General features: G+C 42.7%; 1 protein-coding gene across 5 annotated transcripts in view; it reads right to left on the minus strand.

Annotated features, from left to right (window-relative positions):
- Positions 1–20,156, minus strand: part of vps8 (VPS8 subunit of CORVET complex) — a 253,578-nt gene that overhangs the window by 122,981 nt on the left and 110,441 nt on the right. For all 5 annotated transcript variants that reach the window (XM_061690460.1, XM_061690459.1, XM_061690463.1 and 2 more), the window contains 5 exons: positions 7,678–7,900; positions 7,474–7,563; positions 7,111–7,162; positions 6,991–7,033; positions 3,508–3,580 (listed from right to left, as the gene is read on the minus strand). In XM_061690460.1, the coding sequence (XP_061546444.1) occupies positions 3,508–3,580; positions 6,991–7,033; positions 7,111–7,162; positions 7,474–7,563; positions 7,678–7,900 (481 nt within the window). The remainder of the gene's footprint in view (positions 1–3,507; positions 3,581–6,990; positions 7,034–7,110; positions 7,163–7,473; positions 7,564–7,677; positions 7,901–20,156) is intronic.

Consider the following 20,156-nt stretch of genomic DNA (forward strand, 5'->3'; position numbering starts at 1 on the left):
GAACCTGTTCTATGCACTCTTTGATAAATGAGGCCCTAGGAGAGCAAGGCAGCGCACTTTTTGTATTTTCCAGCAGTTTGTATGCACTGTGGTACCATGCGGCCTCTCACAGGGTCAGTCTTGGTCAGGGTTGGGAGGGTTACTTTAAAAATGTATCCGGATACAGTTACTAGTTACCTGTTAAACCATTTAATTAGTAATGTAATCCAAGTACAATACAATGAATTTAAATTGATTACTTTTAATTACTTTTGGATTACTCCAATACCATCCATCCATTTTCTGAACCACTTCTCCTCACTTGGGTGCACCTATCTCAAAATATGATTTAAAAAAATAAATAAATAAATACACAATTTTATGTAAATACAATATGTATCTTGTCTTTTCGGTCTTATAAATGTTTAATATGCATGGTTTTAGAATGCTGGAGGAATTAATGGAATTCAAATCCAAAACCTCAGAACTGTGAGGCAGATGCGCAAATCATTTGGCTACCGTGCTGCACATGGATGTATGGATGGGTACTTTATTCATCCTGTGAGGGAAATTGGACTTCATAAATCATACCAAAGTTTCAAAACCTTTCCACAAGACTAGGTATGTAAGAGTGAAATGCAGGCAAGTACTGCTCTGCTTGTAAGTTTATTTTTATTTTTAATTGATTGTAAGAACCCAAATTCCATTGAAGTTGGGACGGCTTGTAAAACAAATAAAAACAGAATACAATAATTTGCAAATCCTTTTCAACCAAGACATTTAATGTTCAAACTAATAAATCTTTTCACGACGAGGTGTTTGTTTATTAAGAGTGAAAGGGAAGAAAAGATCACGCTTTACTCACAAGCACGCACGTACGCACACACAATTTTGAAAATATGACGTCATGACAGCGGATTATTTTATTTTTATTCCTGTTGACAAGTTTAGCTGGTATTGGTAATACAGTACAGTGTTTAAATAAGTAAAGCAGCGAGTAATCTGTGACAGGAGAGTGAAATATTTACGTACAAGGTGGGGCCGTAGGGCTATGCTCCAGCAGTCAGGATAATTTGACAGCGCTGTTTTCTTTGTAAACCAACAACTTCTCCAGTGAATATCTGACCAAAAATATCATGTCCATTCTCTTCGATTTGCTTTTAAAATGGCCGCTTTTGGGAAGTCAACACGTACAGTGGGGCAAAAAAGTATTTAGTCAGCCACCATTTGTGCATGTTCTCCCGCTTAAAAAGATGAGCGAGGCCTGTACTTTTCATCATAGGTATAACTCACCTAGTAGAGACAAAACAAGAAAAAAAAAAAATAAATTCCAGAAAACCACATCTGATTTTTAAAGAATTTATTAGCAAATTATGATGGAAAATAAGTATTTGGTCAATTACAAAAGTTCATCAATACTTTTTTTTTTAAATAATTTTCTTAATTATGAATTTTTTTTTTTTTTAATAATTTAAATTTTTTTTGTTGGCAATGACAGAGGTCAAACGTTTTCTGTAAGTCTTCACAAGGGTTTCACACACTGTTGCTGGTATTTTGGCCCATTCCTCCATGCAGATCTCCTCTAGAGCAGTGATGTTTTGGGGCTGTCGCTTGGCAACACAGACTTTCAACTCCTTCCAAAGATTTTCTATGAGGTTTGAGATCTGGAGACTGGCTAGGCCACTCCAGGACCTTGGAATGCTTCTTACGAAGCCACTCCTTCCCTCCTCCCAGGCGGTGTGTTTGGGATTCAGCCACATTTCATCTTCATAGCCCTTGCTGATGGAAGGAGGTTTTCACTCAAAATCTCACGATACATGGCCCCATTTATTCTTTCCTTTACACGGATCAGTCGTCCTGGTCCCAAAAACAGCCACAAAGCATGAGGTTTCCACCCCCATGCTTCACAGTAGGTATGGTGTTCTTTGGATGCAACTCAACATTCTCTCTCCTCTTTTATACTGATGAGTTCAAATAGGTGCCAATAATACAGGTAACGTGGAGGACAGAGGAGCCTCTTGAAGAAGTTCCAAGTCTGTGAGAACCAGAAATCTTACTTGTTTGTAAGTGACCAAATACTTATTTTCCACCATAATTTGCTATTTTTATTTTTTTTATTTTTTTTTTTTATTGATTATCTGGATTTGTTTTCCCTCAATTTGACTCTCACAGGTGAGGTATACCTATGATGAAAATTAAACGCCTCTCTCATCTTTTTAAGTGGGAGAACTTGCACAATTGGTGGCTGACTAAATACATTTTTGCCCCACTGTACATGCAGTGACCTGTGTCATTTTTCTGTTGGCCAACAAAAAAACATACCCGTATTCAATTGAGGTCCTTATGACCATGGATCCACTTGTTGCGCTGCTAAACGCTTGAAAAGGGTGCTCGGCCCACTACTTTGAAAGCAGGCGTCGGCTCAAATCAACAACCAGCATCTCTCTCCCCACATTAAAAATGTAATGCTGCAAAATAATCGTAAATATTAGTAAATGCACCTGTAATCTAAGTTTGTTTTCTGGAACTGTACCGGAGGAGAGTTAATTAATTTTTTTTATTATTCTGAATATGTAACGCTGGTACATGTATTCCTACTCCTAAACACTTGACAAGTTTGTTTTCTGGAACCGTACCGGATTACAGTTCATTATTAATTTTTTTTTGTATTCTGAATACGTAACGCTGGTACATTCCGTTACTCCAAAAGCCTGGTCTTGGTACTATACGAGACGTCTGGTTTTTGGAGGAGACTTGCAATTGCTGGGAGACAGATCGTTATGCCTGTGGCGATGTGAAGAACACCACACATATAAGAGTAGTAAAGGACACATCTTTTTTCCTCATCATCTGTAGGGTTTGTCACATTTTAAAATAGTTTATATTAAAAATCAGTATTTATGTACAGCGCTTTAGACTCCTACCCCTGTGACCCAGAGCCAGAAAAGTGAAAGAAAATTAATAGATGAGCAAAACCTGCACAAAAATTGGAGTGCTATGCTGTCAAAACAGGGAAATTATCTTGTATAGCTCTTTAGATACTGTATAATGCTGCCGATTTCCTAAGCTTTGTTTTGCAAGATTTGCTAAAGCTGGTCTTAATTAAAAATAAAAATAAAAACATATGGGAGCATTGAGATATACACTTGCAGTAACAAAGAAAGTATAAGTCACGTCGAATATTGTTAATATAAATCGTTTTTCACAGTTTGAAGAATACGGTATATGCACTCACCTGCCTCTCCCTCAGTAGAGATCAAAAGTCTCTCTGGGATAACGTAACCGTCAATTGGTAACTTTCCTAAACGTGTCTGAACGTATGCGTCACGTTAGTCACATTTTTCGATATTACATTTTCAGAACAATTGTTTTAGTGTTGCTGCTGTTTCAGGTGATGTCCCCAAGTAAGAGTTTTTGTAACAAACGTCATAAAAGGAAATGTATAATATATTGTCGAAGCCCACTGTTGTTCTAAACAACTAATAACCAGTGCCCCTTGATTGTTCCAGATAGCAAATATTTAGATACCTGAATCTTGATCTGAACCACAAGGTCCTCAGGGATGTTTCCAAGGGGATATGCCCTTCCTGCAAGACAACAACTTAAAAAAAAAAAAAAAAAGACAAAACTGAAATGTGGAGTTTGCAGTTTTCAAAAACAAAACACTCTTTGTCATATAAAGTAATAGAACAAAATAATATTAGACCACCCTTGTTGCTTCCATTTTCTTTTTTTGTTCATTTTAATGCCCTGGTACAACAAAAGGTGAATTTGTTTGGACAACTATAATGATGACCCAAAAAAACAAGCTCCTCAGAGATTAATTTAAGAGCTGACATCATGCCTATTTGCATTGTTTTCTTGATTGTAGCCAAAATCACTGGGAATACAAATAATCTTAACCATGTCAAATACAACAACGTATTATGGAATCAGCTGCATTTTTGACGTGCTGATCGTATTCTTCGGGTAATATACCTTTAGTGGTACCAGCAATCATTAAAATGAAGAAAAAAAATTTAAGAAACAAAGGTGGTCTAATAATGTTTTGCATGACTTGACAGTAGAATATTATTAAAATTATCTTTTGAAAAACCATCCCTCTCTGGCTCCATCCATCTCATGCCTGTATTTTAATTGTAATTATTATTTTAAAACTTGTCACAGCGTGACAAGAATAGCCAATCAGAGACTGTTATGGCAGAAGGCGTAAACAAGGGGTGTCAATCATTGATGTACACATGCAGGCAGATGCCGGAGCCTTTCGGGGGGACACTGCAGCCTTGGGCAGTTATTTTCATGGCCGGATTATAGTATTTAACTCTGGTTATAAACAAAAGTTAAAAAGAAGTAAGTGGACAGCTCTCAAAACAAAACAAGCTTCCCCTTATCTTTAATAAGGTCAAAGCTAGTAAAGTGCCACGAAACAGGCCAAAAACATAAATTCCACACGCCACAGAAAACAGTCATGTTAACAAGCTGGACAATGAATGAATGGATAAAAAAAGTATGTGAAATCTGGCTTCAAAATGGTCAAGAATTAATACATTGGGGACACCAAGCAACCACTGAGCAGGCACTCAGTGTGCATGGCAGGACACGGACGGACAAACACCTCAGGTCAAGACTCAGGTGTCTACTTGCACTTCCAAGAGAAACGGCACTCTTGAGGACAAAAATGTGCATATTTTGGACAGGGAAGACAGATGGTTTGAAAGAGGGGTTTGACAGGCCATATACACAAAGGTGGAAAAACCATCACTGAATAGAGAAGGGGGCTTACGAAATCACCAATCTCCCACTTACAATGCCTTCCTTTCATCCATTCCAAAGAAACTCAATAACTCTGTCTCCAACAAACAGCAAGGCCTCCTTGACCGTCAGGTAACTCCACGACCACTTTACAACTGAATGGAAATATCAATGAGGGAGTTTCCACCTAACGACTCTGGTGAACAGACAATGGCCTCTAGGCCAGGCAACTTAACGACTCTACTCTTTTTCGCATTCCAAAAGAATGATTCCATACGTGATGTGGGGCATGCCTCTAAGTTGGAGCATAAATAGCTGTGTCTTGCACATAAACACTGGGTTGTGTGTCCTAATTAAACCTTGTTATATGAACTGATGAAGCCTGCTCAGATGAGAGGCGAAACATCTTCTAAGACAAACACAACAGTCCAGTTGCGATCGATTCAATGCCCTGAGAAAGAAATGACCTGGATGAATGTGAATATTCACAGGCACGTCAAGAATTGAGACATTCTTTGAGCTTCCAGACGCTGCAGGTGTGTCGCTGGGTGCTGTGAAAATCCTGCCTCCAGCTGTCAAGCAAATAGTTCCTTTCTACAGTGCCACAAAAAAAGTATTCGCTCCCTTCTCTCCTAACCCTTTTTAAGTTCATGCCACTGCATTTCAATCTGAATCAAGTCTGGACTTAGACGAGGCCACTTCAAAACCTTCATTTTGTTTTCTTAAGCCATTTAGAGCTTGACTTGCTGGTGTATTTTAAATTGTTATCCTGCTGCAGAACCCAAGTGTGCTTCAACTTGAGGTCACAAACTGATGACTGAACATTCTCCTTTGGGACATTCTTTTAAAGGGCAGATTCATGGTTCCATCAATCAAAGCAAGTTGTCCAGGTCCTGAAGGAGCAAAGCAGCCCAAGACCATCACACTACCGCCACCATGTTTGACTGTTGGTATGATGTTCTTTTTCTGAAATGCTGTGCTACATTTATGACAGATTTAACGAGACACACACCTTGGAAAAAGCTCAACTTTCATTTCATTCAAATAGTACTTTCCCAAAGGTCTTGGGAATCATTCAGATGTTTTTTTGGTTTTTTTTTTTTTTTTTTTTGGGGGGGGGCGGAAGTAAGACAAGCCTTTATATTCTTTTTGGTCAGCAGTGGTTTTGGCCTTGGAACGCTGCCATGGATGTCATTTTTGCCCAGTTTATTCCTTATTGTTGTTTCATGAACACTGATCTTAACTGAGGCAAGGGGGGCCTGCAGTTCTTTAGAAGTTGTCCTGAATTCCTTTGTGACCTCCTGGATGAGTCATTGCTGTTCTCTTAAGGTAATCTTTGTAGGCAGGCCACTCCTGGGAAGGTTATCCACAGTTCCACGTTTTCTCCAAGTGAGGATAATTCCCAGGTTGATGTCAATGTATTTCTCGACTGTTCTGGAATTTCTTTGGATCATGTCATTTTGTTGTAGCTTTATTAGATCTTATGTCCAACTTAATTTTGTCGGGAAAGATACTGTATTCTCCCCACCGACTCACAACGTCCCAAGTCGAGGTCAGCAATGCTCCCCACGAGACACAGTGTTGCTGTTGCACTGCTTCCTCCTCCTGAGACGCCAGATGGTGGACCAGAATTTCCTCGAAGCCCTCCGGAAGTCGTTCTCCATGGCCTCAGCGAACTCCTCCCACGTTCAAGTTTTTGGCTCAGCGACCACCAAAGCTGCATTCCACTTTGCCAGCTGGTACACATCAGCTGCCTCAGGAGTCCCACAGGCCAAAGAGGCCCGGTAGGGCTCCTTCTTCAGCTTGACGGCATCCCTCACCGCTCTCTCAATTGAGTTATACAGGTTACTGTACCTCACGAGGCACAGTCCGATTACCGTGTTGAAGGTATACCAAAGTTTTGAAAAGTTGTAATTTTTTTTTTTAAATTGTAATTGTGAATTGAAGGATTTTTTTTATTTTTTTTTTTTTATTAATGTACCAAATATTTTACAGTGTTTAAAAATAAAATGTGTTCAATGGAAAGAAGTAATTTTTATAGAGCCTAATTTATCAAAGTAAGAGATTTTATAGTTGGAATTTAAATATTGTGGTATTTTTGCTCAAGGTTATCGTGCCATGCCTATAGCTCACAAAGGTGGAAAAAGTTTTTAAATGATTTGAAATAATTGTTTTATATCACAAAAACCTAGGTTTTGAACAGGGGTGTGTATACTTATTACATCCACGGTATTATCATATATTCAAATCTCAGCTTACCTGATGTACACTAAAAGTTTGTTTCCCATCACCACTTCTTCAGCTGTTCAGAGAAAAGCAGTATCAGCAGTCCCATCAGTCTTGTACAAATAGGTAACTCAAAAATGTACAGTGACTAACCTGTTAAGCTCCTTCCCTCTCGAAGGGGTGGGCCAATTACAGCAAAAAGTTTCTGAAACATACCGCAAGTTGATAAATTTTTTCAGAACCTCAGGCTCACCTGATACAATTCATATTGATATTGTTTAGTCATATTTTAAGCCATTAGTTTGCATTATGTAACTGTACAAAAGCTTAACATGTGTTGCCGAGTTGGAAAAAACCTGTGGTGTGTGGTTGTGTAGACATAGACATCCTTATACTGTATGTTTGATACTTTCAACTCAATTGTGCCAAAGTAACATGAGTAGGGCAGACCCTTTTGACCACCTTGATGATCACAAATAGGATTAGCACTACAAAATACTGGTAGGGTGAACTTACCTCCATTGGCGTGATGTAGTCATTCATTCCGCTGTTGAACACGTAGATCATCGCATCATATAGTTGGTTTTCCCAACAAACTTGAACCACCTTGAATCAAATATACACACACACTGAATGACACTGGGGAAAAAAATACATTGGTGCTGCTTTTGTGTTTTTACAACCATTCTTCACTGTGCATAAAGACACACTCATACACACCTGCTGTATATCTAGGCTGGTGACATCCAGATGGACAATACATCTCTCCAGGTTGTCCATCAAGCCATTGCTATTGTAATGAGCCAAGAGATCCTTCATGATGGTTGTGGGGAGGTGACCAAGACGGTTCGTAACTATATATGACTCGAGTAATTCCAGGAAAACACCTTTAGCAACCGGATTCTCCAAGAGCCGAGCATAAAGCTGGTCAAATAGTAGATCACTAAAATTAAAACACACAGACACTCAAACTTACTGTACACTCTCAACATAACATGCATTCCTGTATAGAATGTCAAAATCAAGGCCCATCATTACATCTTTTTCTGACAGATTTTAAAGGGACAGTGATTTTGGTGACATCTTGCGAGTGTTCCATTGACTTGGATTGAATTAACTGAAATGTAAACTGAAAGCATCAATCAATTACACAATATATGGCTCTGACTGGACAGAAGGTATATAACTTGCAAATGCTGGACAAAATGAATCAAAGCTCTAATGAGAATTTTTTTTAATTTATTGAAATTTAAAACCCTTTGAAATGTGCAGGCAGTGCACGTAAACAAAACTGACACGTGAGGTAGCCTGTCGCCACCAGTAAAAATAAACCATGGCAGTCAACAATGCAAGTCTGTAGGAGCAACATTAAAGCCAATTTAAAATTACACCAAGCCTTGGAAAAGTGCAGCAAGTATCAGAAGTAAACAAAACTGACATCTGGGATAGCCAGTCACCACTAGGAAAGTAAAAATAAATAAAATCAAGTAATAAAGTAAAATTAAGGCCATGGCAGCGAATTATTCAATAAAACATCTTAACAGACTAACAAGCTTAAGGCCTGTAGGCCCTGACCTAAGAGTGAACACCAAAAAAAAAAAAAAAAAAAAAAACTCAACTGAAGAGCTACATTGTCTTAAGATTTTTGTTGAGGAATGATATGTGGTCAACATGCTGTGGGCGAAGTGCACTCCTTTGAGCGTTGATGACATCCCCAGCGTTCGAGAAGACCCTCTCCGAGGAGACACTAGTGCCGGGTATGTAGAGGTATCTTTAACAAGGAATGCTTCATATTTGTGATCCTTCCACCACACGAGTGGATCTTCTTTTACTTCGATAAGTTCTGCCTCCTTGTAACGGGTCATCAGCTCCTTTCCTTTGTCCTTTTGTGTATATATCTCGGGTTGTGCTGCAACACCACTGTATCTTTCACCAAGAGCAGCAGCTAGTGGACAAGACAGCCTTGCATTCCTGGGTAGTGAAGGATCCTGAGCATGACCTTCAAATAAATAAACAACAACACATTATTTAGAGTTAAACATTGCATATATCCTACACAGAGGTTCAGACAATGCAGACAATGCTATTTGTTTTTTTTAATGATTTAATATTTAGCAATTTTAAACTATAAAAATAAACATAGAATTGTATTACCTGTGATGGCTGTGTACACAGTTTTGCAGCCTCTGCAATCAGTCCATTATAAATTTCCTCTCTTTCATTCTCAGTCAAGAAGGCAAGACTCTTGAAACACGGATCCATTGCAGAACATGCATGGAGAGTTGCCTTGAGGTCGATGTGCCTCTTCTGACGATCCCGAGGTATGGCAGCATTCATCTTCTTTATGACCGAAGATTCTCCTTCAATCTGTTTCATTCCGTTGATCAGTGTGTCCGACAACTGACAGTGTGGGGGTCTTCTCCTTGGACATGAACCGTGGAGCCTCCTTCATGGGGCTCAGCGCACTGACTACTTCTTCAGCTGTCATGTCTGACTCTGTCAGTGTGCACAGATCTTTCTCACCTCACTTGTGAGCAGGGTGGCACAGATGGTCTGTTGTTGCTCAAGGAATCTCTCTAACATATCGTGCGCAGTGTTCCGCTTGGAGATAAATAAAAGTAAACATTTATTTATAGACCTATAGCACTTGTCACAGTGTGTGGATGCACAGAATGCTGTAGTGTTTAACAATGACAAAATCAATTGGGAGTGAAACTATACAATTACAGTAATGTTGAATAATGTGCACTGTTAGTTTAAAAAACATTCGAAAAGTAACCACGTACGAATCTGGTAACGTCGTCTGTCATCAGTTTGTGCTCTGGTAGTCGTAGAAGCCTCTGTTTCTCTTTCAGAATGCTGTTGCTGTGGTGCTTCCTCTAAAGAACTTCACAATGCATCTCACTCTTCCCAACAGGCGTGCAACTGATGCGATCTTGAGGGCACGTTGTGCTGCCAGATTCAGGGTGTGTGCATAGCATTTTACATGAAGTGTGAACGCTGCCTCCTCAGCTGCGATTGTCATGTTTCACACATTGTCAGTGACAATTACTGGATCCATTTCTGTGATTTCAAAGTTAGCGAGGGGCTTTCTCAGGTACTCTGCCAGGTTGTGTCCGGAGTGGCTCTCAGACACCTCCCTTGTTTGTGAGACATACGAAACAAGTTCCCATTTCTCGTTAATAAAGTGTGCCGTGATGGTTGACATACTGTATGCCCAAGTTGTTTGCGAGGTCCACCCGTTACAAGTAGGGGTAACTCTCTCCATGCTGTCCAGGGAGGATTTCACGTGTGTTTTTATCTGGCTGTACAGCCTGGGAACACAAACCTTGGTGAGATGTTCGCGAGTTGCAATGGGATAGCGGGGCTCCATCGCGTTTACCATGCGCCTAAACCCTGTGTTTTCCACCACCGAATAAGGTCTGAAATCCTGAAAAATAAAGTAGGCAAGGGACTCTGTCATTTTCTGTGCTCTTGGTGAAGTAGATGGGAACTTGTGGTCACAACCGCCATCGCTGTCCAGTGTGGTTTGTTTTGGGTCATGCCGTAGCTTCTTGCCTCAGTTGGTGGTGGCATTTTAGTTGCGCTCGTAGGTTGGTGGTATATCCAGAGTATTTCACGTTTGTGTGTGACAGCTTGCAAACCGCCAAACTCATCTAAATCGTTGCTTTCCTTCTTTATAAAACCAAAACACTCCCACACAACTGCTTTAAAAGCATGAAGGTGGTGAATTTATTCCCGCCGCCATTCTCCAGAATCTCTTCTCTCTAATATAGGGAGAGAGAGACTTTGGTGCTTGTATCTAGGTGGGTAACTCTCCAAAAGCTCTACAGCAACACCTTTGAGCTGGCTGACCTAATTGTGCCTCCTGCAAAGCGAACAGGGAAACACAGGGGTTTAATGTTTCGATACTCGCGGCTGAAAAATATATATACTTATATATACGATACTTTGTGATGAAATAAAATATCAAAATATATTGCAGAATTGCTAAAATTGCCCAGCCCTACTTCAGTGCCTACAAACTGCATGTCCAACGATGTATCAATTTTGTGATTTGTGCAATGATGGCGTTGCCAAGTGCGTTTTTGTAGTCAAGAAATTGTGTTACAAAATAAATACTTATAGTTTCAAAATATCCACACACAAAAACCTTGATGGAGAGGTAAGGGAAATACTTTGTGATGAATTAAACAGTGTAGTGTAGTGTCTTTTGTTGGAAAATCAAACAATGTTGGCAAACTAAACGCGCAAGTTAGCTAACCCAAGGCAATATTATTCTCTGGGTCGTCATTTATTACATGCCTGGACCTTTCCAATTTTCATCCACGGGGATTCTCCCGTACAGACCTCTGACACAACCACCATACTTAAAATGAGAATGAATGTGGAAAAACCAAAGAGGTGTGATTTTCTGAGAGCTGAGGCGGTCTTAAAATAATTGAAAGTGGTTGTTTACAAAGACAGTAGAATGTTATTGAAACCCATGAAAAGGATGAAGCAAAATTGTATTTGAAAATACCTTACAAAAGCAGATGCAGTGGGCGGTTTGATAGAGGCAGTTCAAAAACATGATGGTTTTCAGGAAGTCTTTTACAATAACAGTATAACGGTTGAAATAAATAAGTATTTAACGTAACATTTTTCTTACTAAATATATTTCCGAAGGTGCTATTGACATGAAATTTTCACCAGATGTTGGAAACCCTCCTTGAACCGTCACCTTATCGTGGTGGAGGGGTTTGTGTGTCCCAATGATCCGAGGAGCTATGTTGTCTGGGGCTTTATGCCCCTGGCAGGGTCACCCATGGCAAACAGGTCCTGGGGGACCAGACAAAGCACGGCTTCAAAAACTCTTATGACGAGTACAATAAATGGATTCAGGTTTCCCTTGCCCAGATGCTGGTCACCGGGGCCCCCCTCTGGAGCCAGGCCTGGAAGTAGGGCTCGAAGGCGAGCGCCTGGTGGCCGGGCCTGCACCTATGGGGCCCGGCTGGGCACAGCCCGAAAGGGTAACGTGGATCTCCCTTCCCATGGGCTCACCACCTGTGGGAGGGGCCATAGGAGTCTGGTGCAGTGCGAGCTGGCCGTGGCCGAAGTCGGGGACCTTGGCGATCCGAACCCCGGCTTATGAAGCTGGCTCTAGGGATGTGGGCCATATGTCTTGGACACTCGGGTAAAGAGAGGGGCGGAGCTGTCAACTGATCACCACCTGGTGGTGAGTTTGGCCGATGGTGGGGGAAGATGCCGGTCCAACCTGACAGGCCCAAACGTATTGTGAGGGTCTGCTGGGAACGTCTGGCGGAATAACCCTGTCAGAAGGAGTTTCAACTCCCACCTCCGACAGAACTTTGCTCATGTTCCGGGGGAGGCGGGGGACATCGAGTGGACCATGTTCCGCGCCTCCATCGCTGAGGCGGACGACCGGGGTTGTGGCCGTAAGGTGGTCGGTGCCTGTCGTGGCGGCAATCCCCGGACCTGTTGGTGGACACCAACGGTGAGGGATGCCGTCAAGCTGAAGGAGGAGTCCTATCGAGCCTTTTTGGCATATGGGACTCCTGAGGGAGCTGATGGGTACCAGCTAGCCAAGTGGAATGCAGCTCTGGTGTTCGCTGAAGCAAAAACTCTGAGGAGTTCGGTGAGGCCATGGAGAAAGACTTCCGGACGGCTTCGAGGAAATTCGGGTCCACCATCCGGCATCTCAGGAGAGAAAAGCAGTGCACCACCAACACTGTGTATAGTGGGGATGGGGCGCTGCTGACCTCAACTCGGGACGTTGTGAGTCGGTGGGGAGAATACTTCGAAGAGCTCCTCAATTCCACCAACACGCCTTCCCATGAGGAAGCAGAGTGTGGGTTCTGTGAGGCGGGCTCTCCTATCTCTGGGTTTGACGTCACCGAGGTAGTTAAAAAACTCCTCGGTGGCAGGGCCCCGGGGGAGGATGAGATTCGCCCGTAGTTCTTAAAGGCTCTGGATGTTGTGGGGCTGTCCTGGTTGACACGCCTCTGCAACATCGCGTGGACATCGGGGACAGTGCCTCTGGATTGGCAGACTGGGGTGGTGGTCCCCCTTTTTAAAAAAGGGGACCGGAGGGTGTGTTCCAACTACAGGGGGATCACACTCCTCAGCCTCCCTGGTAAGGTCTAATTCAGGGGTGCTGGAGAGGAGAGTCCGTCGGGAAGTCGAATCTCAGATTCAGGAGGAGCAGTGTGGTTTTCGTCCTGGCCGTGGAACAGTGGACCAGCTCTACACCCTCGGCAGGGTCCTCGAGGGTGCATGGGAGTTCGCCCAACCATTCTACATGTGTTTTGTGGACTTGGAGAAGGCGTTCGACTGTGCCCCTGGGGGAGTACTGTGGAGGGTGCTTTTTGAGTATGGGGTACCGAACCCCCTGATACGGCCTGACAGGAGTCAGAGTTTGGTCCACATATGCGGCAGTAAGTCGGACTCGTTCCTGGTGAGGGTTGGTCACGGGGCTCGTGACCATAGGTGAGGGTACCGAAAGAACAAGATCCCGGATACAAGCGGCCAAAATGAGTTTCCTCCGCAGGGTGTCCGGGCTCTTCCTTAGAGATAGGGTGAGAAGCTCGATCATCCGGGAGGATCTCGGAGTAGAGTCGCTGCTCCTCCACATCGAGAGGAGCCAGATGTGGTGGCTGAGGCATCTGATTCGGATGCTTCCCTGGTGAGGTGTTCCGGGAGGAGACCCCGGGGATGACCAAGGACACGCTGGAGAGACTAGGTCCTTCGGCTGGCCTGGGAACGCCTCGGGAGCCCCCCGGAAGAGCTGGATGAAGTGGCTGGGGAGAGAGAAGTCTGGGCGTCCCTACTAAAGCTACTGTCCCCGCGACCCGATCCGGATAAGCAGTAGAAAATGGATGGATGGATGAAAAACTGAAATATAACACAACAAGTATTCAGACCATCTGTTCAGTATTTAGTAGAAGCACCCTTTTGAGCTAATACAGCCAAGAGTCTTTTTGGTTTTTCACACCTGAATTTGGGGATCCTCTGCCACTCCTCCTTGCAGATCCTAATCCAGTTCTGTCAGGTTGGATGGTGCACGTCTCTCAAGAGATGCTCAATTGGGTTTAAGTCAGGGCTCTGGCTGGGCTATTCAAGAACAGTCACATAGTTGTTCTGAAGCCACTCCGTTATTTTAGCTGTGTGTTTAGGGTTATTGTCTTGTTGGAAGGTGAATTTCGGTCCAGTCTGAGGGCCTGAGCACTCTGGAGAAGGTTCTTGTTCAGGATATCCCTGTATTTGGCCGCATTCATCTTTCCTTTGATTCCAACCAGTGGTCCTGTCCCTGCAGCTGAAAAACACCCCCACAGCATGATATTGTCACCACCATGCTTCACTGTTGGGACTGTATTGGACAGGTGATGAGCAGTGCCTTTCTCCACACATACTGCTTAGAATTAAGGCCAAAAAGTTCTATCTTGGTCTCATCAGACCAGAGAATCTTATTTCTCACAATCTTGGAGCCCTTCAGGTGTTTTTTAGCAAACTCCATGCGGGCTTTCAAGTGTGTTGCACTGAGGAGAGGGTTCCGTCGGGTCACTCTGCCATCAAGCCCCGACTGGTGGAGGGCTGCAGTGATGGTTTACTTTCTAGAACTTTCTCCCATCTCCCGACTGCATATCTGGAGCTCAGCCACTGTGATCTTTGGGTTCTTCTTTAACTCTCTTACCAAGATTCTTCTCCCTCGCTTGCTCAGTTTGTCCGGACGGCCAGCTCTAACCGATCACCAATTCGATCACAAGATGGAGGAATGTGTGTATTTAAATGACCTGTACATTTACTGTATATACTTGTGGACTTCATTGCTCAAGAAAATTATATAGTAAATAATGTATCTTCGTTCATCTATTTATGCGAGTCAGCATCTTCAAAGACAGAACAAATGAATGGTCTTCTATTAGATGGCAGGATGTAAATACTGTAATTAATGTATCCACTTTTTGTGAAATTTTTGTTTGTTGGTGTGCCGTGATATTCTTCAATTGTAGAATATGTTCCTTGGCTCCATAAAGGTTGGAAATCACTGCGCTCGTCAGATCGTGTATTCTAATCAGTCAGGTCAAACCAACGTTACAACATGACAGAAATACTGTCTGTTGTACTAGAGCGGCTCCAACTACCGGAAACAAATTCCTTGTGTGTTTTGGACATACTTGGCAAATAAAGATGATTCTGATTCCAGCACGCCCGCGACCCAAGTCAGGTGAAGCGGCTCAGAAAATGGGTGGATGGATGGATAGTCTGAAATAGTGCAATCCTGAAGGAGCAAATTTGTCTTGTAGTCTGATCCGGCCGGGCATTACGTGTTGTCTGTTCCACACCGCCGACATGTTTTTGTTTTGTTTTGTTTTTAAAAATAATTATTGGCCGTCAGATATTTACAGTACTACGTCAAAAGGCAAGGCTAAGAATAAACTAGCTTTTGGATTCAAATATTTTTGAATCTTGTGCGGAGCCGATCAATGACGTCATTGACGGCGAATTTTGACAAAGCCGATCAGCATAAAATGCTAATTATCAGCCGATACCAATAAGGCCGATAAAATCGGTGTAAAGTCTAACAAATATACAAGGACGGGAACAACAGCATGGAACAATAGCACACAACGCCGAATGAACAGGCTGTTTGGCTCGTGTGACGTCACAGCGAAGACCAGAAGGCGCTGGATGCAAAAAGCAGACGGCGCATTCTGCATCATATTTATTAATTTAACTGCTGCATATCTGCTATATAATCACTTCGAAATGGCAGATGTGGTTTGTAAAGGTGTTCTCGAGTTAAATAATTTTTTTTTAATCTTTGTCCTCTGACCTTCAAGTGCAGCAGAATATTTTTGTAACCTTGTGCGCCACAATCCTGTCTCTGAGCTCTTCAGGCAGTTCCTTTGACCTCATGATTCTCATTTGCTCTGACATGCATTGTGAGCTGTAAGGTCTTATATAAGGGCAGCCGTGGCCCAATGGTTAAGATCATCGCCTGCCACCGTGGGGGACCTAGATTCAAGACCCCGACTGGACCATCCGCCAACAACCCCCAGACTCACAGCTGTGGGGTCCTTGAGCAAGACACTAATTTCCCCCGAAATGCTCACCGGGCGCTTCAGCTGCCCCCTGCTCCAATGTGTTCCACTAACGTGTATTTGTTCACTGTGATGGGTTAAATGCAGGGAACAAATTTCATGTGCATGCATGCATGTTCATGACAATAAAAGGTGATTCTTCTTCTTCATTCTTCTTCTTATATAGACAGGTGTGTGGCTTTCCTAATCAAGCCCAATCAATGTAATCAAACACAGCTAGACTCCAATGAAGGAGTAGAACCATCTCAAGGATGATCAGAAGAAATGGACAGCACCCGATTTAAGTATATGAGTGTCACAGCAAAGGGTCTGAATACTTACGGCTGTGTGATATTTCGTTTTTCCTTTTTTAATAAATCTGAAAAAATTTCAACAATTCAGTTTTTTATGTCAATATGGGGTGCTCTGTGTACATGAATGAGTAAAAAAAAATATATATATATTTTAGCAAATGGCTGCAATATAACAAAGAGTGAAAAATTTAACGGGGTCTGAATACTTTCCGTACCCACTGTATTTCATCTTGACGTTAAATACTTATTTCAGCTGCTGTATGTGATATATATTGTAACTGTGTCCAAACTCCAAACAAGTGCAATATAATGTTCCACCTTCTCAGGGTGCTTGACATACAACAGCTTCTGAAGGGCTTTAGAGTAAAAGTGCTTCAATCGAGGGGAGAATCTGGACGACCTGGCATTTTTGGGTTGCTCCACCCGTATCTGGCATAAATGTGCGTAAATAACACACAAGTCGAGGGGAGAATCTGTGCAGCCAGAGGAGAGCGCATTTCCCTCTTCCGCACATGGGAGAATCAGAATCGGAATCATCTTTAATTGCCCATTTATGTCAAAAAGACAAGGAATTTGTCTCCAGTGTTCTACTAGTACGACAACAGACAGTCATTTGACAGAGAATACTGGACTTGGACGCCCTGAATGGCGATCCTTTTAGGCTGCACAAACAAACCCCAATTCCAGTGAAATTGGGACAATTTGTAAAACCAATAAAAAAATCAATGTCAAAGTCAATGTCTTTCTGTCTCCAAAGTGTTCTGTAAATTGTCTGTTGTCGTACTCGAGCGGCTCCAACTTGCGGAGACAAATTCCTTGTCTGTTTTTGACATACTTGGCAAATAAAGATGATTCTCATTCTGAAACTGAATAGAATGCTTTGCAAATCCTTTTCAACCTATATTCACTTGAATTCACTACAAAGAGATATTGATATAGATATTTAATGTTCAATGAACGTTATTGTTTCTTGTTTGCAAATATTGTCTCAGTTAAAGTTTGATGCCTGTAACACGTTCCAAAAAAATCTGGGTATGGGGGAACAAAAGACCGGGAGAGTTGAGGCCGACACAACCTGGAACTGAACACGCTCAAGACTGTAGAGATGATCGTGGACTTCAGGAGGCATCCTTCGCCACAGCTGCCCCTCATGTTGTCCAGCTGCCTTGTGTCAACCGTCGAGACCTTCAAGTACCTGGGAATTAGTCTCTCAGGACCTGAAGTGGGCGACCAACATCAACTCCGTCCTCAAAAAGGCCCAGCAGAGGATGTACTTCCTGTGGCTTCTGAGAAAGCATGGCCTGCCACCGGAGCTGCTGAGACAGTTCTACACAGCGGTCATCGAATCAGTCCTGTGTTCTTCCATCACAGTCTGGTTTGGTGCTGCTACAAAAAAGGACAAACTCCGAATGCAACGGACAATCAAAACTGCTGAAAGGATTATCGGTACCCCCCTACCCACCATTGAGGACTTGCACGCTGGCAGAACTAAGACAAGGGCGTGCAAAATCCTCTTGGACCCTCCGCACCCCGGTCACCAGCTCTTCCAGCTCCTTCCCTCAGGTAGGCGCTACCGATCAATGCAAACTAGAACTAGTTGACATTCCAACAGCTTCTTCCCTCTTGCGATCAACTTCTTAAACACCTGACCTACAATTCCATTACAACTTGCTGGCAATTTTTTGACTTGAGTTCGTTGTCACATTTCTGTGGGGCCAATTATGTATTACTCGTGCACTCACCGTAGTTGTCTCGCCATGCTGCACTATTTGCATATACTGGCCACTCATGCCAGAGTAGCATCTGCTCCATTTGCACACTGATTGAGGAGAATGTTGAAGCCGGGAAGCGTGACGGCGCCATCGGGTACAGCGTCGCAAAGCCAGGTCTCCGTGAAGCACATGGCCGCGGAACGTCCGAAGTCTTTACTGGTCTTTAACAGAAGATGAAGCTCGTCCATTTTGTTGGGTAGGGAGCGTACATTCGCGAGGTGGATCGACGGGAACGCCAATCTGTGTCCTCTCTTGCGGAGTTTCACCTGAATGCCGGCTCGTTTTCCTCTGTGGCGCCGCTTCCGCATCCATGCGCCGAAAACCGCGGACGCCGCTCCGGTGAGTAACTCGGGGAAAAAACTGAGCGGATTTTCGAAAGTTGGTGACAGAAAGTCCGGAGTAGCCTCCTTGATGGTTAGCAGGTCTCCCCTTGTGTAAGTGAGTCGTGTAAGGTTTCCAAAGACGGACGAAAAACACAAAAACAAAGACAATACTAGAGAGCGCGTTACCGAGGCGGCCACACTGGTAGGCGCCATCTTGGTGAAAAAAAAAAGTGTTCTCCAAAGTGTTCTGTAAATTGACTGTCTGTTGTCTTACTAGAGCGGCTCCAACTACCGGAGACAAATTCCTTGTGTGTTTTTTGGACATGCTTGGCAAATAAAGATGATTCTGATTCTGAAATGCGCCAAAAACACCTGTTTGAAACATTCCACAAGTGAACAGGTTAATTGGGAACAGGTAGGTGTCACAATTGGGTATAAAAGGGGCATCGCCAAAAAACTCAGTTGTTTACAAGCAAGAATGGGGCAAGGTACACCACTTTGTAAACATCTCCATGGGCAAATAGTCCAAAAGTTTAGGAACAACATTTCTCAACATACAATTGCTCGGAATTTAGGGATTTCATCATCTACGGTCATCAAAAGATTCAGAGAATCTGGATAAATCTCTGCATGTAAGCGGCAAGGCCAAAAATCAACATTGAATGCTCATGACCTTTGATCCCTCACTGCATTAAAAACCATCATCATTGTGCAAAAGAGATTGCCACGTGGGCTCAGGAACACCTGAGAAAACCGTTGCCAGTTCACACAGTTTGTCACTACACCTACAAATACAAGTTAAAACTATACCATGCAAAGACCAAATTTATCAACAATACCCAGAAACACACGCAGTTTCTCTGGGCCTGAGCTCATCTGAGATGGACTGACGCAAAGTGAAAAAGTGTACTGTTGTCTGTACACATTTCAGATTATTTGGAGATATCATGGACGTCTTATCCTCCGGGCCAAAGAGGAAAAGGACGATCCGGATTGTTATCAGCACAAAGTTCAAAAGCCAGCATCTGTGTTGGTATGGGGGTGTGTTAGTGATTATGGCATGGGTAACTCTGTGAAGGCACCATTAATTCTGAAAAGTACATACAGGTTTTGGAGCCACAAACTGAATGCTGCCATCCAAGCAACATCTATTTCATGCTTATTTCATGCAAGACAATGCCAGACAACACTCTGAACGTGTTACAACAGCATAGCGTCGCAGTAAAAGTGTGCGAGTACTAGACTAGCCTGCCATCAGTCAAGACCTGTCTCCCATTGAAAATGTGTGGCTCATTATGAAGGGCAAAACAACAACGGTGACCCTGGACTGTTGAGGAATACAAGTTGTACATCAAGCAAGAATGTGAAAGCATTCCACCGACAAAGCAATAACTAGGGTCCTCAGTTCCCAAACGCTTATTGAGTGTTGTTAAAAGGTAAAGTGATGTAACACAGTGGTAAACATGACAACAGCATTTCTGGAACGTGTTTGCAGGCATAAAATCCATAATATATTATATTTGATAAATAAAAATAAAAAAATATGATTGAATATTAAAGATCTTGTCTTTGTAGTGTATTCAAGTGAATATAGGTTGGAAAAATTTTACAAATCATTGAATTGCTTTTATTTACATTTTACACAACGTCCAACTTTCATTGAAAAACAAGTTACAAAGTGCTGAATAAGAAAATAGATACACAACA

This window comes from Phycodurus eques, chromosome 11 (assembly GCF_024500275.1).
Source record: "Phycodurus eques isolate BA_2022a chromosome 11, UOR_Pequ_1.1, whole genome shotgun sequence".
Taxonomy (NCBI): Eukaryota; Metazoa; Chordata; class Actinopteri; order Syngnathiformes; family Syngnathidae; genus Phycodurus; species Phycodurus eques.